Below are 25,140 nucleotides of genomic sequence, written 5' to 3'. Positions count from 1 at the left end.
TCCAAATTGATAATACAAAAAGAGAGTAAAACTCGACCGTTATAATAAAATATTTTCAATAGCTATATAATACAATGGAACGTAAATGGTCTACAGACCAGATTACACCTAGGAGAAATACAACGATTACTAAAAGAATACGAACCTATGATATTATGTTTACAACATGTCAACAAAACAATATCAACAATAGGTAAATATACCTTAGCATCTTCATCTAGAGAGGAAGAAGGAAATTTAGGTACTGCTATATATGTACATAACAAAGTATGTTATGACAAAGTACCTGTAAACTTTAATGATCTGCAAATATCGAGTATCAGAATACGAATAAAAACGATAATTATGTAATTTATAATTTATACAACCAACCCAATAAAAATTATGACTTAGACAAACTAAAAGAATTATCTAATAACACCAAAGAACCTATATTAATAGTAGGTGATTTTAATGCCCACAACCCGATGTGGGACTGTAATTGTACAGACTCAAATAGAGCAGGGAATAAAATAGAAGAATTCATAGATTCATATGACATTTGCTGCATAAATGACAACGAAATCAACACATATTTTTCTAAAACACATGGAACATTTTCCAATCGACTTAACTCTATGTACAACAAAAAATAGTAGATAGATTAGATTGGAATACAGTTGACGACCTGCATACAAGTGACCATTTCCCAATATTAATTTCATTTTTACAAAATAACCCCACCAAGCATGTCCTCAATATAACATTTATAAAGCAGATTGGGAGCAATATGAATTCCACACTAGGGATATCCCACCATTTGAATATTCAAAAGACCACAATAAAACTAATAAATTTCTTGTTGATTTCATTACAAATGCAGCTGATAAAGCAATACCAAAATCCAAATCTCATCCAACAAAACACAAAGTCCCATGGTGGTCTGAAAAACTAACAGAATTAATAAAAGTAAAACACCAAATTGGGAGACGATTGGATAATTTGAATAGAAAATTCAGTAAAATAAATAAATCATTACCGATATTAGAAGAAAAAATTTACAAAACTGACTATATTATTATTAGAAATTAATACATTAAAACCTCTATATAACAAAGTATCTGCAAAATTTAAAAGAGAAGTAATTCAAGGAAGAATCATTTCATGGAGAAAATATGTATCAGATCTCTCTAATAATACTCCCATACAAAAATATGGGAAAAATTTAGAAAATAAATGGTACCCATGTTAAACCACCTAGACATGCCATAATAAAAGATGGGAAAAGAATGCTTGATCCTAAAGAAATAAGTAATGTAATAGGTGAAAGTTTAGCAAAAGTAAGTAGCGACAAAAATTTAGATGAGCATTTCCGAACTAGGAAAAATAATATAGAATTAATAACCATAGAAGATATTTATTATAATAGAAAGTTTAATATGGATGAGTTAGAATTTGCATTGTTGAACAGCAATAAATCTGCCCCTGGAGGTGACAGTATTTGTTTTGAAATGATCTGCCACTTAGCACCTTTGGCCAAGGCATACTTATTAGAGTTTTATAACCACTTATGGCTTCAAATTTATTTCCTAATGAATGGCGTAAAGCTATAATTATTCCTATCCCCAAACCAGGAAAAGATCCCAGTAATGTAAACAATTACAGACCAATTTCTTTAACTAGTTGTCTATGCAAATTACTAGAAAAATGGTAAATGCTCGACTAACATGGCACATTCGAGAAAACAAAAATTTTGACTCCCACACAGTTTGGATCACAATGTAACAGATCGACACTGGATTCTCTATCTAACTTAGAAGATCACATACGAAGAGGATTTGAACGAAAACAAATTACTATAGCTGTGTTTTTGACATTGAAAAGGCATATGATACTACATGGAGGTATGCAATATTAAAAGCGTTACATGAAAATAACATCCGTGGACATTTACCTATGTTTATCCAAAACTTCTTGACAAATCGCAGTTTTCAGGTGAGAATTGATGATGTTCTGTCTAGAACATTTCCTCTTGAAAATGGTGTTCCACAGGGAAGCGTCCTTAGTGGCACGCTGTTTACTTTAGCAATCAGTGATATCGGTAATAATCTACCTATTGGTATTAAAAGTAACCTGTATATGGATGATTTTGCCATATATTATTCAGCATCTCGAATAAAACATGCAGAACGAATCATTAATAAAAGCATAATAAAAATAGATGAATGGGCTTTATCTGTAGGCTTTAAATTTTCCATAGAGAAAACCTCAAGCAATCATGTTTTATAAAAATAAAAAGTGGAAAAAAGGAGAAGAAATAGACTTGAAAATCAGAAACCATAGTATACCAATTGGCCAAACAGCAAAATTTTTAGGATTAGTATTTGATACTCATATGAACTGGAAAGCCCACATAACATACATGAAATCAAAATGTAAAAGAGCATTAAACCTAATTAAAAACTATCAAACACTACTTGAGCCGATAGACATACCCTAACTTTATTGTATAAAGCAACAGTGCTGTCTATCGTTGATTATGGAAGTGAAATATATGGCTCGCATCAGACGCAACGCTGAAAAACGGTAGACCCAGTTCATAATGAGGGCCTTAGAATATGTTCAGGAGTTTTTCGATCATCACCAACATCATCTTTACAAGTTGAATGTGGTGAACTACCTCTGTCTCTCCATAGAGAGCTAGTAACAATGAAGAGTGCTCTGAGAATTCAGACAAATGATTCTCCAACTAAAAAATTATTTGGATTAAGAGATGTGTTTATAAACAATCATCCACCTTCTTTCCCAATTAGAGCTACAAGATTGTTTGAGTCGCTAAATATACATACACAATTACCTGTAATAATAAAATCGCCTCCTCCTTGGACAATGAATAAAATGAGAATTTGTACACACTTGAAATATTTATCAAAAAATCATTCATATACTCCAGAATACCATAGACAACATGCAGCGGAGCATATTATCCGAAAAGATCCACATTACGCAATATATACTGACGGATCTAAGTCACACACGGAGTGGGATATGCCATGTATCCCAAAACAAAACGTATCAGTTCTCTCTCCCAGACAAAGCTTCTGTATTTACAGCTGAGTTATGTGCAATAGTATCAGCCATAAAAATAGTAAGAGAAGTCTCATATAATAATTTTGTAATTTATAGCGACTCCAGGAGTGCTATAGAAGCTATTCAAAGCTATAATAAAAAAAATAATATTGTACAACATATAAATTTCTCTCTCCATAAATTGTATAATAAGGGAAAAAATATTGAAATATGTTGGATCCCTGCCCATCTAGGGATTAAGGGAAATGAAGAGGCTGATAAAGCAGCTAAAGAAGCGGTCCACATGACAAGAACAGATGTAGACATCCCTATCAGTGACTATACAAGATGTATAAAAACAGTCCTTGTAAAAAAATGGCAAAATATATGGAACGAAGAACCTGAAAATAATAAATTAAAACAGTCCTTTGGAGACTATGCTCTGGGCCCAGGGACTGAAGCTCCACTGGTCCCGAAAATGATACAACCTCCCGTCTACCTGAGATATCTCACTGGGCGGGAGAGGGTCTGCCTCCTCTGGAGCCTCTGCCTCCCCTTCCTCTGCAGGAGGAGCGAGGTGTTCCCCTACCTCTAAAGTATCCTCTGGCTCTAGTTCCCCTTGCATTCTGTATTGAACGAAATGCCCCCTGGCTTTCATATGAAGCATTGAAAGCCGGGGAAGAGACATATGAAGGGGCAGCGAGAGGCTGATGGGCTGGTTGAACCAGCACATACTGAGGTTGAGGTTGGGAATGGGAGGTTGAAGGATGACCAGGAGCGGGAACCTGGACAGCCTGCAAGACAATCTGAACTTCTTAAATTTCTTCCCGGACTTAGGGTGGGTTCCGGCGGGCTCAGACTGTTTCCTCTTAAAAGACAGACCCCAACGGGAGCGGAGACTTTGATTGGCCCTAGTTGCCTCAGCTAGGACCGCATCAACCTCTTCCTAGGGGAAGAGATTAGCTCCCCAGATGGAACTTTTCATAAGCCTGTTAGGCTCATGACGGATGGTGGCTGCCGAAAAGATGTGCTTTTGGCAGTTCATCCGGGCCTTGATGAAGTCATACAGGTCCTGGCGAAAACTCGCTAAGAGAGATTTCGTCAGTACCTGGAATAAAGCGTCTTCGCTGTAGACCACTGACGTTGCTTCTGCCAAAGTCAGAGAGTTTAAGGACTTGCTAAGCCTGTCCTTAGTCTCAGCTTCAGCTTTCAGGAGCGACTCCGGGATCTTAGGTAGTTGCTCACTGAACAAGTTAGAAGCGCAGTCAGGGTCAAGTCGTATTACCGTGAAAGTGGCTGGGGCTCCTTCCCAAAACTCAGAATCTCCGGGGAAGACAAGAGAGGTGGGATCTGTCTCCCGGAGATGAAGAAGAGGCTTACCCTCCATGCAAGCTTGGCTAGTGAGGGAAGCCACTTTTGAGGTGCAAGGGGTGGGAAGAATCTCTCCCAAAGAGAACATTGTAAACGCACCTTTGGCCGGGGTGAGTTTGGTGTTCTCCGCCTGCCACTCCGTTAGAGTCCTAAGCAGAGATGACTGGGCCTGGTCCCTCGGGAAGATGACAGTCTCCTTAGGGACCTTATCGGACCGAATCCATGCCTCCTCAGTGAGTCTGGCATAACCTGGGTAAGGAGATTCCAGACCAGGAGGGAAGAATTCGAGTTCCTCCAACCTACGGGTGCCTAGGCCCTCGATGGTAAGGGTACCCTCATGCTGGGGAGCATAAAGGGTCAGGCGCCAAGGGTTCCCCTTATCAAAGGGAGGAAGGTTGGAGGTGTCCGGAACGGAGAAAGATCTGTTGGCCGCTCCGCCACGCATGAATCCAGAGATTAAGGTCCCTTGGGACTTAACCTGCTGCGATAGGGAAAGCACGGAAGCATTAGAGGATGACAGCTGACTCGAGAGTTGCGACAGCTTGCCGTCAACTCTTTTGTCGAGCTTCTGCATAAGAAGCTCAGCAAATGCTTCTGCATCAAAGGAAGGAGGGGGGGAACCTCCTTACTTTGCTTGGGTCGTGCTCCCTTCCCAGAGGTAGAGGCCTTGCTCGTAGACGGCACAGGGCTAGGAGCCCGTGACGTCTTCGAGGGAACCCCGGAGCGGACTTTCTGGGTCTTCAAGGTCTTTTTCTTAATAGATTTAACCTTAGGGACGGTAGACCTTGCACCGTCCATAAGGCAAGAGGATTTCACGAATCCCCGGAAAGAAGCAGCAGAAGAAGAAGGAGAGCTAACCAGATATTCACCTGCCTCACTTACCCCTTTCCTGCTTGGAGATCCAGGTCCACGTTCATGGGCTCCAGATTCAAATTAAGGGCCGCAACATCTTCAGTGACCTCTCCGCATGCGGCCACGTCTTCCTGGGAGGGCTGAGTCATCTCCCGGATCCCAGCGATCAAAGGGGCGGCTACCTCGTCAGCAACTGACGCTGAGATCCAGGCGCCGGGGAAGAGAACGCTACAGATGTCCTTAGAAAGGACGTAGGGTTTCCCTGCCCCGACGTTCCTCCCGAAGCCGCTGACCCAGGTCTTGAGGGTCATAAGCGAAGAGTCACGAGAGCTGCGGTCAGTCTGAAAGAAGGAGAAAGTCAGGTGACCAAACCTCCTAAAAAGAGAATATCTTCCAATTATCCATAAGAGACGAAACTCAAAGAAAAGCATGAATCGGAGTGGAAATAACTAACTTACTGACTCATCCAGAACCCGCTCATAGAGAGCGTAGCACACCTCACAGCCATCAGGGTGCCAGACGACCAGGTCCCCTACATGAACGGCGCACCCGGAGTGGGACCTGCAAACTTCATGTCTGCTAGCTTGCTGCAGGACTGCTGTGCACCCCTGCTTCTGACAACGCACCATCTGTAAGTGGACGGGTACATGAGTATGCTGATAAGGCCGCCGGAGCAGTGTCTTAGGATAATAGATAATTAGACCAGATAGACCCCACCGGAGTATACCGGAAGGATAAGGGGTATACTAGATCATGCAAGATCAAAAACAACATAAAGGGACCCGAGTTAGTCCGGAGCAACAGGAAGGTCCTAAAAACATGTAAAATTCAGAAATATATATATATATATATATATATATATATATATATATATATATATATATATATATATATATAAATCGGGCGTTCTCCGCTTATCACTCGGGTGGGTACGGTGTATGGTCGGTCGGTGCTCACCACACCTCCTCCGCTGTCACTGTATTAGATATATATATATATATATATATATATATATATATATATATATATATATATATATATATATATATATATATATATATTATATAATTATATATATATTATATATATATATATGTATATATATATATATATATATATATATATATATATATATATATATATATATATATATATATATATATATATATATATATATATATATATATATATATATATATATATATATATATATATATATATAATATATATATATATACATACATACATACATACATGCTAGTGAAAGGTCAACTATAAGTAAGAGTTGGGTGTTTCCGCTTGGAGCCAGGGGAGTCCTGATATATATATATATATATATATATATATATATATATATATATATATATATATATATATATATATATACATGCTAGTGAAAGGTCAACTATAAGTAAGAGTTGGGTGTTTCCGCTTGGAGCCAGGGGAGTCCTGATACTCTAATACAGTGACAGCGGAGGAGGTGTGGTGAGCACCGACCGACCATACACCGTACCCACCGGAGTGGTAAGCAACGAGAACGCCCGACTACCTAGCGGAAAATACAAAATTAGCTAGTCGGCGGAGGGTAGATACTAGGGAACGGTATGAGTTCTAAATGAATAGAACGAAGGTAAACGACAATGGCATGTGAATAAGACAGAAGACAGTCCGGTGGGAAACTCTAACTGGCTACATGTACACAATTATTTCCCCAAGGTGACGGTCTGGGAGAACGACACCCTGGTTGGGGAAAAACAACGCACTGACGCTAGAGGGAGCCGGGGGAGCTGGGACAGGCCAGGAGAGGGGGACCAGTAGCGACAACCAGGGCGTGAGTGAGCACTCCCCGGGCGCCATAAGATCCACCTTTCTCCCTCTCGATCGGTCGAACATGTACGAACGATTAATGAGAGAGGAGAGAATGGTGAACCCTCAAAGGCCAAATGAGCAAGGAAAGGTAAAAGGAATGGTGAACAGGAGTGTGGGAGCACCCCCGGTCACCAAACAAGTCCTCGACAGGGTGCCGACCGGGTAAGGTCGGAAACCCAGTACCGAGAGGACAAAACCAATCAATGCAGAGGAAAGGGATGTAGGCTATAGCGGAAGGAACAGGGTAAAAGCTCTCAAGCCTTGGTAAGTTAACAAAGTACATGAAAGCGAACCAAGGGGGAAGAGAGCAAAGGGGGGAGGGGGAAAGGAGGTAGGAGAGGGGGATATACATGAAGTTGGAAAGCTAACCCGAAGGTGTGGATCGGACAAGGGTAGGCTACGCAAGATAGCCTCGCTATTCCAGCTTAACCTTACTAGGACTCAACAGTCCAAACGGAAAGGCCGAAACAAGGAGAGGGAGATAACGCAGGCCAAACACCTCTACCCGTAACAACCGAAGGGAAGCCCCAACCATGAGGCCCTCCTACACACCTAAACTTCCCTTCCGAGGAAGGGAACAGAACGCCATAGCCTAACTCCTAGGCTAACCTAACACAGCCGGCTGGCTGAAGGAGGTAGCCCAGGGGGGAGAAGGTATCTGCCAGACTAGCCTAAAAAGTTAACCTAACCTAGGCATAAATAAAATAATTCAATAATTCAAATAATCATAAAGACACATGTAGAAGGGAGGACCAAACCCAACGCGATAAGAGCGCGGAGGGAAAATGGCCGACCTTCAACATTAAAAAAAAAGGACATAATCCGTAAATATCAAAAACCTCCGTGCGCTAGGCCTAAAATAAACCTAATAAGCATAACTGTACCATCTCAAATAATATACCCAAAAGCTGGAGGAAGTGAGGGTCCAAAATACAACACATATAAGAATTGATAAAGAGCGGATAGGCCCGAGGGGGAAAACCCGTAGCCTAAACGACAAGGACCCGAACTTCCCCAGAGAAGGGTAACACAACAATAAATAATAATGCCAAATTGAATATAGGATAAGCATAAGGCACAAGACATAAGAAAATGAAGGGGAACGAGGCCCCGACATAAAAATCCCGCACCGAGACTGAAGGTCACATGAGGCCGGGAGAAGGTGGACGAGGCGGGCTTTATAAATCCCCCTAATTATTAAATTAGAGGGAAATAAGGAGCCTCAACCACCTAAAATAAAATAAAGAGATGGTACTCAACTTAGGTGATGAAGAATCCTGGGAGGATGCCATTAAACCAAGAAAAATAGGGCACAAAAGAGCGCACACAGAAAAGGCTAACAAAAGCGACGCGTGCTAAAAATGGAATGTAGGTGGCGCTGGTTTGTTTACAGTCCGCGAGCGGTGCGGGGGTTTGTATCGGCACCTCACTCGGTGGGACTTTTGACATTGGGAATGTTTACAGGGCGGAGGCCTGTGATTGTGACAATCTCACCCTTTCTCATACACGACTCCATTTCATGGAGCTCGCACTGGGGGTAGTAACTCCAGCTTGGCATTTAGCTTTTCTCTGGTATATTTAGCAATAGCTTTACCTAGAAATAAGTGCTGAATGGTTATTTCACCGGCTGACACAGGTCGGATAACCCAGAAATAGAGAATAAGTCATTTAAGGAACAGACGCTCCATGATTCCATCTTTCCCACAATTTAGATCTTGCCTTACTGCTTTTGATGCTTTGTATGAGCGAATTGCTGCTATTTCTCAGTCGGGTAATCAGACTGGACATTGTTCGCCTCACAATGATTTTCAAATTATCCAGGCAGTTTTCTATGAACATCTGCGTGGCTGGCTGAGTGGTAACGAGGAGTGGTTGTGAGGTGTCTCAGAATGTCATTGTGAACAACAGTGATACGTCTCATGGTCTCTCGGGTATAGTTCGTCCAAAGGGAACGCCCATATGTACTGTAGCAGTACGAGCGGAAGAGCAACAGTTTCATTTCTCGGTTACATTTCAGTCTTGTCAAAGTTGACTGAAGGTTGAAATTTTGGCACTTATCGTGATTTATATAAAAATATTTCAAAACTGATAAAAGCTACAACCATGAGTTATTTTTTGTTGTATGCTACATGAAATTGCACACATTTTCATATATAAAACTTTGTGTAACAGCTAATAGAAAATGGTGCAAAAATTACGACAAAATGACTAAAGAATATCTGAGATTTTCAGCAGAGTTAGCGCGCGCAGACGTAAGGAAAAAGTTTTTTTCAAAAATTCACCATAAATCGAAATATTGTGCTAGAGACTTCCCGTTTGTTGCAAAATAACGGTAAATGATTGAATATCACTAGAATGTAAGATTTTTTGCTTACCAATTATATATATATATATATATATATATATATATATATATATATATATATATATATATATATATATATATATATATATAGTACTTGACAAAACTTTAGGCCGCCCTCACTCAACTCAAAACATGTCAACATAACTAAACTACAAATAGGCTAATAACAACACAATTCTAAGTCTAAATTACCTTTATTAGTATTCACTAATATTTAGTAGGACAACCCTTACGTTTAATCACCACCTTCAGTCGTTTTGGTACAGACAAGGCCAAATTATGAAGCATTTCCTTCGGTATGTTGTTCCAAGAAGCGCGGATTTCTGCCTCCAGCTTTGGAACAGACGACACATCTTTGTCTTGTAGATCCCTCTTTACGATCTCCCATAAGTTTTCTATTGGGCTAATGTCAGGGCTATTACCAGGCCAATCATTGATGAAGGGAACTTCGCAATCCTGAAGCCACTGAGTGACAGATTTAGCCGTGTGAGCCCTGGCGCCATCCTGCTGAAAACATGTGGCACCCGTATCCTCGAATGCATCAGGCAAAATGTCACACATCAGCTCCAAATAATTATACTGGTTAACTTTTTCATTCTTTTTAAAGACATGAAGCTTGGCTACACCATGACCAGTAAAAGCTCCCCAAACCATGAGAGAATCAGGGTGTTTGACAGTCCCTTCGAGGTACCTAGGGTCAAGAGGGTCGCTTCCGGACCTGCGAAAAACATTACGACCTCTTACAAGTGACCGTAAAAGTCGATTCATCTGACCAAAGCAGGCTTAGCCATTGAGACTCATCCCAAACGCTGTACTTCCGAGCAAATTTGACTCTTTTATCCCTCTGTAACTTGGTCAAAATTGGCTTCTTCCGTGGACGGTGGCTTGTGTATCCAAGTTCATTGATACGGCGATTGATGGTCCGAACTGAAACATCACCAAGCAGTTGTGGGTTGGATTCCTTCAATTTCCTTGATGTCATGTGTGGATTAACCTCTAATTGACGCTTTAAAATAGTCATACTTCGATTAGAAGTCTTCTTAGGCCTCCCAGAGCGTTTTACTTGCGACGGTATATCGCCCCTTCCACCCTGGTGAAACTTGGCAACCCAGCGTCTAACAGATCGCTCGCTCACACCCACCTGAGCGGCGATTTCCTTCGTTTTAAGACCTGATTCCTTTAATGCACATATCTGTGCTATGATCTGTTCATTCAGATCCTTAAATTTCCCCATAGTAAGGTCACAGGGTCCCAGGATGTGACCCGGGGTAGGCCAAAACTTCGACGGGAGCGTGGAGCAAAAAATTCACGTTGGCACCTAGATCGCCAGCCAAAACCTTACTTGTCTGCTTTCTTTTTAGCGAGCCATAAGCTCCTCCCCTTAGCTACTCTCAGTAAGCGGCCTAATGATTTGACAGAATTTTTTCTTGCACTTTTGGTTCCTTCAAATTTGGCCATATATTTAGGCCACTCAACCGTGGGGCCGACTAAAGTTTTGTTTAGAAGTACTGTATATATATATATATATATAGATATATATATATATATATATATATATATATATATATATATATATATATATATATATATATAGATAGATAGATAGATAGATAGATAGATATATATATATATATATATATATATATATATATATATATATATATATATATATATATATATATATACATACATACATACATATATATATATATATATATATATATATATGTATATATATGTATATATATATATATATATATATATATATATATATATATATATATATATATATTATACATACATACATACATATATATATATATATATATGTATATATATGTATATATATATATATATATATATATATATATATATATATATATATATATATATATATATATATATATATATATATATATATATATATATATATATATATATATATATATATATATATATATATATATATATATATATATATATATATGTATATATATATATATATATATATATATATATATATATATATATATATATATATATATATATATATATATATATATATATATATATATATATATATATATATATATATATATATATATATATATGTATATATATGTATATGTATATGTATATATGTATGTATATATATATATGTATATATATGTACAGTGAACCCCAGTATTCGCGGGGGGATGCATCCCACACCCCCCCACGAATGGGTCAAATCCGCAAATGCTTAAAACCCCTCTAAAAACACGTAGAACTGCCCATTTTGATAGCTTAAACACAGAAAAACCGTGTAAAAATGCTTATACCTGAATATTTTAATAGTTTTATCACAAAAAGTGCATTTATTCATGAAAATTATATGAAAATACAGTAATTAGTGAATATTTCTCAGTGAAAAATACCGCGAATCAGCAAATTTTCCTCGAATGATGGCTAGATATGTTCCATAGAGAAACCCGCGAATGCGTGAGTCCGCGAACGTTGACAACGCGAATACGGGGGTTTACTGTATATGTATATATATATATATATATTTTTTTTATTTTGGTACAAATACATAACTAAAAGGAATGCAGTTGAAAAACTTTTTTTTTTGCATAAAACAAAATAATATACAAAACACCAATAAATACAGATATATAAAAACTTGTAATAATATAAAATTAAATATAAAATCAATGCAGAATACTCACTCGTAATCCTGACTCTTCTTTCTATTCTTGTTCTCTCCCTCCTCCATTTAAGAATCTTGCATTTTTTTCCTCTCGACATGACGAGGTACAGGTGGGGGAGGGAGATGCACGCCCTTACTGCAGGTGGGCCGCCCTTCGGCGGTCCGCTGTGCCCTCCAGTGTCCCTCAGGTAGGTGCACTCCAATATATGACCGCAGTGTGGTATTTGCGGTCACACTCCCCGATCCTGCAAAGTGCTACCTTGCAGATGCGACAGACGAACTGGGTGTCTCTTCTTCTGCCATTCATATGACACACCCGGCACCGTTTCTGCTTACGCCCTTCTAGGGGCTCCAGTGTGTGATCCCCTGCCTGCAGCTGACACACAGGGTCCACTACCGGACGGGACATTGGAATGTCAGGGAGGGCGGCAGCAGGGACAGGGGCAGCATTATCAAGGGCGGGGGCAGCAGGGGCGGCGTTGGCAGGAGCAGGACGACCGAGGTTGGCCCTCCTAGCGACATCTGCCCTATCCTCTCGGGGCAGATCTGGAGCTTGGGGCAGGGGAGCGGTGTTGGAAGGCCACTCCTCAGGATTGAAGTTTATGAGCGCATTCCCGGCCATCTCGAGAAACTGGATGTGGGACAACCTCCGGGTGTCCGAATTGTACCCACAGTAGAGGATGTAGGCATTCTGGAGGGCCAACTGAAGGAGGTATTTGAGGAGCTTCTGTGTCCACCTCCTGGTCCACCTCCTGTTCTCCTGGTGAAGGGATAATACTGGATGAGTTGATCAAAGAGATCAACTCCTCCCATGTGCCTGTTGTAGTGCCCGATGACAGTAGGCCGTTGGACACGAAACTCCTCATACGTAACTCGGCCCTGCTGACGTGCCTTCTTCCGCTGAACGACCTCTTCTTGGATGGGCTCATGACTGGTCGTAATCATGGGCACGAGTCGGACCCCCTTCCAACAGATGACGAAGACATCTCCCTTCCGCCCCCACTCTGTCTCCCCTCTTGCCAGATGTTGCGGGTGGCTAGCGAATCTCTTGAGGACATTCGGGGCCCCACGCACCAACCGAAGGGTACCACTGACATGCACACCTGCTTCATACAGTTCCTGGGCCAGGGATACCAAGTTATAATAATTATCCATAAACAGATGTATCCCTGGTTACGGAAACAATCCACAAGACCGAAGACAGTGTCACGCAGCGTGGAGAAGACCCCGGAATACACAGAGAAGTCAACGACGTATCCTGTGTTGGATTCCGTAATAAAAAATAACTTCACACCATATTTCTTTGGCTTCTTGGGGTTGTACACTTTTATGCTTAGACGTCCTTTGTATGGCATCATCCCCTCATCTAAAGAAAGGTTTATTGGAAGGAACCACGAGAAACTGGCACCGTTCACGAATGTAGTCCAAAACTGGGCGGACTAAGATGAGGCGATCTGGGTTATTCCGGGGTATGGCCCTTCGGTTGAAGGCGTGGAAATACCGGTCCAACGCCAGGAAACTATCACGGGGTATAATGCCGGGCACATTGGGCGTACTTAAAAAAAATTCCGCCTCCAATATTGCCTGACGTCGGCAACGCATCATTCCAAAAAAAATGTGGAACCCCAAAAAATGCGCCATGTCTGTGAGGTTGCAGCCCTGCCATCAATACAACAATGTCGTCTGCAGTTCCTCACGGCAGTACCAAGTATAATCCGCCGTCTCTGCAACGAGGTATTCCAGCAATTCACGCGTCAGGAAGAGCTGAATGAACCGCAGTGCAGTGAGAGGCACAGGGATGGTCAGTCCAGGTGCTGCCGTGAATGGGTGCATGTTAGATGGTGTGGGGTCCTCCAACCACCCCTCATCACTTTCGGACGAACGGCCTTCACCTAGGCTGCTGTGACGTTGCGACCTTCTACGTCAACTTGGCACCCGACAGACAACTTTTGTTGACGTAAAATATGTCCAGTCGGCGTTAAAGGGTTAACAGTGGTATATGCCAAAACCAAGACAGGCATAGAAAGCCTAGCATAGTGTAAGCTACCGAAAATACATCTGGCACTTACACAAAGTATATGATGAAATCTTGTTTTTGAAAAAAAATTTTAGTGATCGGATGATACACAAGTATATACACAAAGTTTGGTTCTTTTTGGATGCTGTATACATTTAGTTGGAGATAAATTGTGTTTGTGTATTTACGGAATAAACTTCAATTCCAAAATCCCCCAAAAATAATAAAACCAAAATGTCTGGCACCACCCTTATGGCCACTCAAGAATTGGTGGCGCCCCTCCATAAGTTGATTTCTGCCGTAAGTTGGTTTTTTGCCATTATTGGTGTTTTAATATGGTTTACGGCACTACAACTTCATGGCTTTTTGCCATAACATGATGTCTAATCTTCCTGTTAGCGCCGTCATGGCGCCGTAACTTGATGCAACATCAAGTTACAGCGCTGTAAAATGGCGTTATCGGTGCTGAAAAGGCACCATAAGAGTGAATGTGACATATGTTGCTGTCCCTGTAAGTTGGTGACACACTGCAATTGCCTTTTGCATCAGTTTTTCAGTTTAAAGTGTGATGGTTGCTGTTTATAAGCATATTGAGTAGTTACACTTATATAGTATTGACAAGGTAGGGGGAGGAGTAAAGGTATAAGAGTTGTTGTTGAAGACTTTTAGAGTTTTTTCTTGTTCTTCTCTGGATTATGGCCTTATTAGATGGGGCCTTGTTCCAAATAATCCAGATAATCAAGAGGTTGCTGTAGGTAGTTAGGCTCTCATCCAGCGATTATAAAAGCTGTAGCTCATTGGAAGTTTGTAGTATCTGTTCTTCAGTTATTTCCATTTGTATATTTATCAGTAACAAAAAGATCTAATTATTTTGACAAGTTTTCTGTTTTAAATCTATGTGATTTTAATGAGGGTATCATATGATTTTAATAAGAGATCTGACCTGGTACTGACAGTAGGAAATTTCAAAAGTGTATTGTAACTGTCAGCTTCTCTCCAATAGGTCACTTTGAAGAACCAAAATACTGACCGAATGGACAAGTACAAAGTTAGCTTAACTGTGGTCAACCATGCATATCTACAAGAACTTCTCACTGCCCTTAGAAATACCTCTGGAACATCAGTATTTCCACAGACTGTCTTTCAGGTGAGCTGAAGTTGGTCACAATGAACATGTTTAAATATTATTTATTTATGACCTGAATTGGTTCCTGACCATTAGTTGTAAGTTAAGAATATCATACACTTTGTTATTAAAACTTTATTAATTATACAATAGCCTTTTAATTGTGTTATGTACATCCAAACAAATTCTTTCAAAGGAAAGAGTTGCATGCTTATCCAACTTGCAGATCCTTTTGAATGTATTATCAGAATTCAATCTTGTGTGCACCATGGTAGTGTTTAGTATTTATGTATCCTGCTGCTCTCTTTCCATCAATTCTGCATTCTTTGTTGTTGTAATATGTTTATCATGTTTTGTGTGTTTTATTGAGTTACCTTTCAGTTCTATTTCCTTATTTTTTGTGATCATGATGTTTTATGATTTTTTCATTGTTACCTTTCAACCAACAACTGATGTATTGGTGAGCCTTTAATGTGAGTAGCTCACCTCTTAAGTTTTATTTATTTTTTGTAACAATGTAAGGTTTGTCTTTATTTTTAGTTTATTCAGTTTATTCTCTTATTACATAATTTCAAATGTGAGGTTTTATCATTTAAATTTTGTTGTTAGTTTATTCAATTTGTTCTTGTTACATAATTTTAAATGTTCGTTACATAATTTTAAATGTGAGGTTTTGTTTATCATTTGTTTAAATTGTTAGTTTATTCAATTTATTCTCGTTACATAATTTTAAATGTGAGGTTTTGTTTATCATTTGTTTAAATTGTTGGTGTAACTTTTTAAGCCTTGTCTTGTCATGATTGGGAATCATTGCATACACTGTAAACAGGTTTTGACGTACAAAAACCTGTTTTGGTAGCCACTGTCAGTCCTTTAAGGAATTACTCTCTCATGGTCCCCCAGGGCTCCTTAAGACAGACCAACCAATTTCGAAGAATTCCCTTACAGTTGGTCTTAGCCAGAATAGTGCCATTGGCACATTGATAGAATGTAAAGGAAGGTGGGGCCTCTATCTCCTGTCCTACAGCAGCTGCCTCAGTTTTCTCTACGTCCCACTCATGCAGATATGACAGTCCCATGCCATTTTGTCAGGGAAAGTTGGTGAGGTTAAGGACTCACAGCAGCTACCAAAAATAGGTTTTTCCCATGTCAAAACCTGTTTTTTGATATCATAGCGACTGTTCATCTTCACAGGAGCTTACAAAAGAAATTGACAGGTGATGAAATGGCTTGGGTCCTAATAAATAAACCCCACAACCCAGATCAATTTTTGGCCCAAAGTATAATCACGGGTTATTGACCATTATCTTCATCCCAGATACCCATTAGGGTTTGGCAGTAAAGAACAGGAAAAGCACACAAACTAAAATATGCATTATTCTTTGTGGTTCGAAGGTGACTTAATTATGTCAGGTCTGGTGGCAGGATTATTGCGCCTTCACCGGTTCAAGAATTCTGCCTTTAATAACCATTCCATACACTTGGAGACTTCTTTGAAGGAAACATTTCTGAAGAAAGTTAACGATGTACTGTACTCACCTTATGGATGTCTTGCAAATTAGGTTGAGAGAGTGGTCTGTTTGTGCTAGGGATTAGGAGAAATAGGACCATCTGGGATGTTTGTGACATCTAGGTAAACCTTGAGTGCTTGAACTGAGCATAATATTTTATGTGAAATACGGAGTTCGTTTATCAGAAAGGGGATTTTTCCTTCAAAAAGGTCCTCACTCTTGGACGCAAATGATAAGCCAGGAGACAACAGTAAATGATGGCTAGGTGTATGAGTGATGAAACGTTTTTCCCTATCTGAGAGAGCCCAGTGCACTAGTCTGAGGCCTACTCAGTAGAAGGGATGACAGGAGTCTAAGGACCTTATTCAGGACCATGTAAGAGGAAACCTTGCAGGAACTGACCTTTTGCAGTATTAAAGACTGGAGAATGAAATTAACAGTTTTATATTAACCCTTTAACGCCAACTGGACGTATTTTACGTCGACAAAAGTTGTCTGTCGGGTGCCGAGTGGGCGTAAAATACGTCAACTACAAAAAGTTTTTTTAAATATTCGCGGAAAAATACATATAGGCCTCGTTTGCAAAAAATTTTAAATCGCACGCCTTGAGGGATGCTGGGAGTTTACAAGCGTGACCCAGCTGCACATGCGCAAATTTCTTTCTTATCCCAAAAGAAAGCATCGGCTAACTGTTGAAAATCTCAGAAATTCTTTACTCACTTTGTCATAATTTTGCACCGTTTTCTATTAGCCTTTACATAAAGTTTTATATATGAAAATGTGTGCAATTTCATGTAGGATACAACAAAAATAACTCATGGTTGTAGCTTTTATTAGTTTTGACATATTTTCATATAAATCACGATAAATGCCAAAATTTCAACCTTGTCAACTTTGGCTCGACTGAAATGGTCGAAAATTGCAATTGTAAGCTGAAACTCTTACATTCTAGTAATATTCAATCATTTAGCTTCATTTTGCAACAAACGAGAAGTCTCTAGCACAGTATTTCGATTTATGGTGAATTTTTGAAAAAAAAACTTGTTCCTTACGTCCGCGCTAACTCTGTTGAAAATCACAGAAATTCTTTAGTCACTGTCGTAATTTTTGCACTGTTTTCTATTAGCCGTTACATAAAGTTTTATACATGAAAATGTGCGCAATTTCATGTAAAATACAACAAAAAATAACTCATGGTTGTAGCTTTTATCAATTTTGACATATTTTTGTATAAATCATGATAAATGCCAAAATTTCAACCTTCAGTCAACTTTGGCTCAACCGAAATGGTCGAAAATTGCAATTGTAAGCTGAAACTCTTACATTCTAGTAATATTCAATCATTTACCTTCATTTTGCAACAAACGAGAAGTCTCTAGCAAAATATTTGGAATTATGATGAATTTGTGAAAAAACTTTTTCCTTACCTCCACGCCTGCTAACTCTGCTGAAAATCTCAGAATTTCCTTAGTCACTTTGTTGTAATTTTTGCACCATTTTATTTTAGATGTTACATAAAGTTTTATATATGGAATTGTGTGCAATTTCATGTAGAGTACAACAAAAAATAACTCATGGTTGTAGCTTTTATCAGTTTTGAAATATTTTCATATAAATCATGATGTGCCAAAATTTCAACCTTCGGTCAACCTTGACTCGACCGAAATGGTTGAAAAATGTAATTGTAAGCTAAAACTTTTACATTCTAGTAATATTCAATCATTTACCTTTATTTTGCAACAAACTAGAAGTCTTTAGTACAATATTTCGATTTATGGTGAATTTTTGAACAAAGCTTTTTTTTTACGTCCACGCATTACGAATTCATGCATCATTTTGTGATAATATTTTCTCCGGGTTGCTTTGATCGTTTTAAAATTTATATACCTAAATCATCGCAATTTAGGGTACAATACAACAAAAAAAAAATAACTCCACTTTAACTGTTTTGCTCACAGCGCAATTTATATACAATTATATATGAAAAATTTTTTTTGCGCTGTCATATATTCCAATATGTATATATAATAATGATATTTTTTTTAATTTCTGATGATTGCATACTAAACTTTAGGCAATGAGAAAAAAAGGAGCCAAAAATGAACTCTTAATCTTAAAAACTAAGCGTGCTGTGATTTAAAAAAAAAAAAACTTTCTTTCCGCTTCGGCGCTGACTCTCAAACTGCGCCGGCATACGGCAGACACTTTTGTAAGTAGAGGCTCAGCGTTTAAGGGGTAAGGTCAATTCCAGAACCATAAGGCAAGGGTTCTGACAGTGTTGCCTTGTATGCCATGATTGTTGTAATAGCAAGGTGCTTGATCCCAAAAGAGATAAAATAAATGTAAAACTGTTTCAACTGAGCTCTCAGTGTGGAGGTAAGCTAACCACGTTTTCCAAACGTACTGGTATGTCGAATAGATGAAGTCCATAGTTTTTGCACTAGGTACCTTGCAATGTTAGGCAAATAATTTTCATGGTATACTAGATTTAAAAGCCCACACGTGAAGGTCACAGCCCAGGAAGGAGGATGCATAGACGACTTCCCCTCCTCCTGTCTTGCATAGAACAGTAGGTGGCAATGGAATCTATTCTCTCACCTGTTGTTAAAGAAATAGGGAACAATGACTGTTTGGCTAGTTCAGTTCACTAGGCAAGTAGTTCCATTGAAAGCTAGTAGATTGTTCAAAGCTTTCAAAATCTTGGTCAGTGAAGGAAAAAGGTATATTGTCCTCCATTTGTTCCAGCTGTGTAGGAATGCATCTCTTGCTCTTGCCTGAATATCCAGGTTCAGAGACAACACACACACACACACACACACACACACACACACACACACACACACACACTGGAAGTTGATGGCTTTCGCGGTTGTCAAACAGGTCCACTTCCGGATGTGGAAGCATGTTAGCAATTACTGACTTGGGAGGACCTCAGTGTGAGCCTAACCTCTTTATATAAGACATTGCAGTTATATTGTTTAGGACCAACAAAATGTAGGTCCCTTTTGGAGGTTTCAGTGTTCTGACATAAAAGGGCAGCCAATAGCTCCAGGAAGCTGATATGGCACTCCTTCAGAACAGGTGACCATCTTACCCCTAACTGACAATCCTCCCAATGACCTCACCAACTTGTCAAGGAGGCATTCATATGTATTATCACTCTGACAAACAGTGTAGTCAGGTCCACCTGTTTGCCGGAGACTTTCCAGGTCCACGGTAAGAGTATCTTCCCAGTATCAGATGAAGGATATCGCAAAGCCTTTTCTTGGCGTGTGAGAGCCAGACTGTTAAAATCCTACAGTCACAATCTCAGGATTAGATCTACCAGTCCCGAATTGTAACAGGCCCATACTTCACTCCCATTGTTGTATGGAAGAGGGCTGTGCAAAAATCTTCTCAGTTCCTTCCTTATTCTGGTTTGAGTGGTTTGGGAAGCGACAGCTGGCTGCAAAGAGTATCCCAACAAAGTCCTAGCCTCAGAAAATATCTACTGTAAATAAGATGGGACTTGTTCCTATTAAGAAACCTTTTGACTAGATTCTGTTGACTACCACTCTCAGGTTTTGTCAGCACTCTTCTCTGTTGGCTCCCCAAAGTAGCCAATCATCTAGGTAGGCCACCAGTAAAATTCCTTCATTCCTGAGCTCTCATAAAATAAGTATTCTACAGTATATATATAAAAATTTATGAACCAATGTTTCTTCAGATTTGATAGGTTAAGGGTCACCTTTCTTTCAGAGGAATGCTTCTTGGGGCACTGAAGATTGGTGGCAGATAAAACCATCTTTCTCTATTATTCTAAAGAAGACAACCCCAACCTTGCAAGTCCAATTGAGTGGCACCTCTTCCCTTCCCTTCCCTTCCCTTCCCTGTATACGCAGTCCAGGAGTTGGTTTTCCTTTTCCCTGGTAGGAGCATCTTTGCTTTGAAAGGGGTGCTGATGTTATTGTTATCCTTCCCTGTTGTCAGAGGGGTCCTACAGTAGTGACTGGAGTCTTGTATAGCTAAGATTTATACCAAGCTTTCTTAGGCCAAGGAAGAGGAAACTTTCAAGAGGTATTCCGACTAACTCAGAATAAGTATAGCGTTTCAAATCGTCAGTGTTATCGTATAGCCTAAAAGATTCGAAATGTACTGACCCAGTCGTAGCCTAAGTCTTATACTACGACACCCAGGTTACTTCACTCTTATGCTAGTTCAAATTGTTATTAAATCAATGCATTGTGTTGTGTATATTAACTAAATAAACAATATAAACTTACTATTGGCGCATTCAGTTGTTCCTAGCTAGATGTACAGTAGTCAGATTGGCGTGAGCACAATCTCTATTTCATGACCCTCATCCAAAGCACACCTCAAGAAATTCTCCTTACATTTAGATACGCATATCTCCTAGAGGAAGGTTCCTAAATGTACTTTAGGATGAATAGGAATACTTGAGTGGATTCGTAGACACCAACAATTATGGCTGCATTCTAGAGTCCCCACTAGCTTGAATCACTCTGTATCAAGGTTATGAAGAGACGAGTTCATGGCCGTCTTTGACCAATACCAAACCTTCGACTAACCACCGGACAAATGACCAATACTGTTAGTTAAGCACTATTACATGTATACTTACAGTTGAATACACAAAACAGCTAAAACAACGCCTTTCATTACTAAATACAAACACAACAAAACATAATATCCTTCGTCTACATAATACGCATTTCCACTTTACGTAAATTTAAAGAGAATACATAAAACTATACCACAACTTGCGGAAAAGTACAATCTCTCTTGTCGAAGCTTCGTGCGGAAAAGTGCAATCTCTCTTGTCGGGCGGGTGCTTGACTGAATGCCATCTGTCGCAGGATTAGTTTCCCATATCTCCTGCCACAGCTCGAAGGGGTATAACTTAATTACAGGTCTCATAAGCTGGCTATGTGCTGTTCTTAGAGTAGCCACTCTTGGGACCTTGTCTATCCCCATGTATAACTCAATCACTTGGTCCAACTTCCAATTGCTCCTTGGCCCCTTGACATGAATGAGGACAACTTCCTTATCCTGGGCCAAGAGCCGTGCACTATTACTACTCGATGGGTCTCTCTTAATGTTGTTAAATATTCCCTCTCCCATCTCTTCCACAAGTCGTCACACAACTTGGATACATAGAGGAATCTTCTCTCGGTGAACTCTCTCCGCCCATAGGTAGGGTCACCGGAGGTCTCTTCCCAATTTACTACTTCTCTTGGGAAGGACTTAAGTTTTCGTCCAAGGATCAAATGGTTAGGGGTTAAAATTTCCACCGATTCAAATCCCCAGGTGCATAACTTAATGGTCTGTCATTGGTAATTCCTTCCAGCTCCACCAGCACACAGGTCAGTTCCTCAAAACTGAGCAAGGCTTGGCCTGCAATCTTGTTTAGACATGACTTCAGAAGTCCCATCAGTCTTTTCCCATATAGCACCAAACCAGGTTGCTCTCGTTGGAATGAACTTCCAGTTACACTTTATATCTAACAGATGTTCGTTTACCCTGGGATTCTCTGACATGGTCTTAAGGTATTATGATGCCACTACGAACGTGGTGGCGTTGTCACTCATCTTTAGTGCTGGGAAACCTCTTCTGCTACAGAATTTTCTAAAACTCATGGGGACGAGTCACAGGACTGGTTATCAACTAGCTCCACATGTATGTCTTTGGTTATCAGGCACGTAAATAAGATGATATAAGCCTTCTCAGGGCTTTTGTCCGTTTCCCTTAACCCATAATGCGCCAGTGTAGTCCACACCTGTGGTATTAAAAGGTTGCTTACATTGTACCCTGAACTCAGGTAATGGAGGAACTATATTGGGCCTATATGGCCTCTCCTGCGTTCCCCTACAAATAACACAGTCGGTTGCCTTATCTGTGGGATCCAGAACTCTCTGTCTGACACTCGCCACAGTGGCATTTACACCCATATGAGCATTTGCCTTGTGATGTTCTTTAATAATTACCCGAGTAACATAGCAACTCTTCAGCAATAGTGTGGTAAACTTAACAGATTAACAGATTTGAAGTTCTTTGTCGGGTGAGTCGGTAGAGCTGCGGACTGTCACTCGATGGGCCGGAGTTTGATTCCCCGGCCGGCTGATGAAGAGTTAGAGGAATTTATTTCTGGTGATAGAAATCCATTTCTCGCTATAATGTGGTTCGGGTTCCACAATAAGCTGTAGGTCCCTTTGCTAAGTAACCAATTAGTTCTTAGCCACGTAAAATAAGTCTAATCCTTCGGGCCAGCCTTAGGAGAGCTGTTAATCAGCTCAGTGGTCTGGTAAAACTAAGGTATACTTTTTTTTAACTTAACAGATTCGAGTAACTGTACGTGTTCTAGTCTACCCTTACCCCTTATTACCCTGTTGTCCAGGTAAAGATTCAACTGGTGTATGAGAGCTAGTTTGCTTTTCTTACCCCTTCATCAAACTCTAGTATTCTGCTTGGAAATATTCCCCTTGTATGATGGCAATGGTCTTATTCTTTGCCTCTTGGAGTTCTTCCAAGGCCAATTCACCATGCCTCTTCACACTACTATTCAAAAATTGTAGGATCCATGCTGTGGTCCTATAGACCTTTTTAACCTTGCTGAATCTCTCCTAATTCAGCAAGTGAGTATTACCGTTCAGGTTGTCCCCTACAGTATTGACCAAAGTGTTCTCTTCCCTACCCTGCACAAGTGATCCACCAACCCATGACCTGTCTATTGGCCAAGAGGAATTTTTTAACCAAGAGGGTCCCTCCCAATAGAAAGAACTATCCAAGATCGTTTCTGTCCTTTTCCCACATGTCAACCAGTCACTGGGATTATCATCTGTAAGCACATACGACAAGGCCGCCTCTGGAATTAAAGAGTTTATTTCATGTACTCTATTTTTCACTAACACAGGGAGAACACTTTTTGATACTAGCCAACTTAATGCAACTTTACTGTCCGACCAAACGAACAGTTCTACAGACTCGTCCTTCTCAAAGGATTCTTTAATAAATTTGGCCATTCTCACTGCCAGCAACAATGCCATCAGCTTGAGTTTTGGAACAGTTAATTCTTTAATGGGCACTACTCTTGCCTTTGCCATCATTAATTAAGAGTTTTTGTTCTTAATTCTGTAGGCTACACAACCACATGCTAACTCACTGGCATCTTAGAATATGTGTAAGGAGTTCCCCTCTCCTAGGCTAGTATTCCTAGGAAAGGAAATGTCTAGACATTTTTCTAAGTATTTGGATAATTCAACCCACTGGTTCTGTAATGGGTCTGGGAGTTGTTCATCCCAATCGAGTTGTTGCTTCCACAAATTCTGCAGGTATAGCTTTGCCCTAAAACTGCAGTAGAAATTTGAGTAGGTCAGCTGTTATATGTGGTCCCATCCACAAACAATCGTTCAAGCTTAACCCACTATTCCTGTCGGACCGAACAGTTAAATACTAACCTAACTGGGGTTGTTGCACTGTCCTTTTTGACACCATGATGTGCCAAGAAATGACAGTCTTCTGTTTTAAAATATTCCATTCCCTCTGTGAACCTCCTATCCTCCTGATCCTTCAATATTTTCTTGCAGTGTTCTAGATACTGAGTGTCCTTCTGAACTGAAACTTGACACACTGTTGTTTTAGTCTGTTCAAAGCCAACCCAAAGTTGGAAGTTAATCTGCTTTTATTGCCTTTCCAAGGCAATGCCACAACATACTGTTTCTCAATATCAGAATAAGTTATAGTACTCTCAGAGTTCTCTAATACCTTCCGTTCCTGTTCCATTATTTCACTGCAGTCAATACCTAAATGATCCAAACTCCATAAACTTTCAAGATCTTCTCTTGGATGCTTTAATTGAGTAGCCCCTTCAGCCATAATTATGTCGTCAATTTCTACTGCCAGTTTTAAAATGGAAACATGAGTCACCTTGGTGGGAGGAGAACAACATGTTCCGGTTACCATGCAACCAAATGTGGTTGTTAACAATACTAAATTTTCAAATTTCCTAAACCTGGGGTGTAAGATGTATGCATTGTCAACCCCTATTAACAGGCGATTGTTACTGTACGGGTAGATCAAAATCTTTATCAGCCAGGCTGATTTTAGTTCTACACGACCTTAAGTTGTTCTTAATGCCAAATTTCTTTGTATATTCTGGTAGCTCATCTACCACTATACATACAATCCATATTTATTAATCTACCCCAACGAGGTACAGCGATGGTCACCATTTCATATTCCCTAACTGGTGTAGAAGTTAAGTAGCCTCTCAGTGATTTATTTTCAACTCCCTTG

The 25,140-nt window shown here is 39.8% G+C and overlaps 1 protein-coding gene across 5 annotated transcripts in view; it reads left to right on the top strand.

The window, feature by feature from the left end:
- The window catches only part of LOC136843731 (protein argonaute-2-like), a 645,860-nt gene that overhangs the window by 210,129 nt on the left and 410,591 nt on the right, over positions 1–25,140 (top strand). For all 5 annotated transcript variants that reach the window (XM_067112367.1, XM_067112365.1, XM_067112370.1 and 2 more), the window contains one exon: positions 15,215–15,358. In XM_067112367.1, the coding sequence (XP_066968468.1) occupies positions 15,215–15,358 (144 nt within the window). The remainder of the gene's footprint in view (positions 1–15,214; positions 15,359–25,140) is intronic.

The sequence above is a fragment of the Macrobrachium rosenbergii genome, chromosome 12 (genome assembly GCF_040412425.1).
Source record: "Macrobrachium rosenbergii isolate ZJJX-2024 chromosome 12, ASM4041242v1, whole genome shotgun sequence".
Lineage (NCBI taxonomy): Eukaryota > Metazoa > Arthropoda > Malacostraca > Decapoda > Palaemonidae > Macrobrachium > Macrobrachium rosenbergii.
The sequence above is the reverse complement of the archived record's forward strand: the minus strand, read 5'-3'. Positions and strand labels throughout refer to the sequence as shown.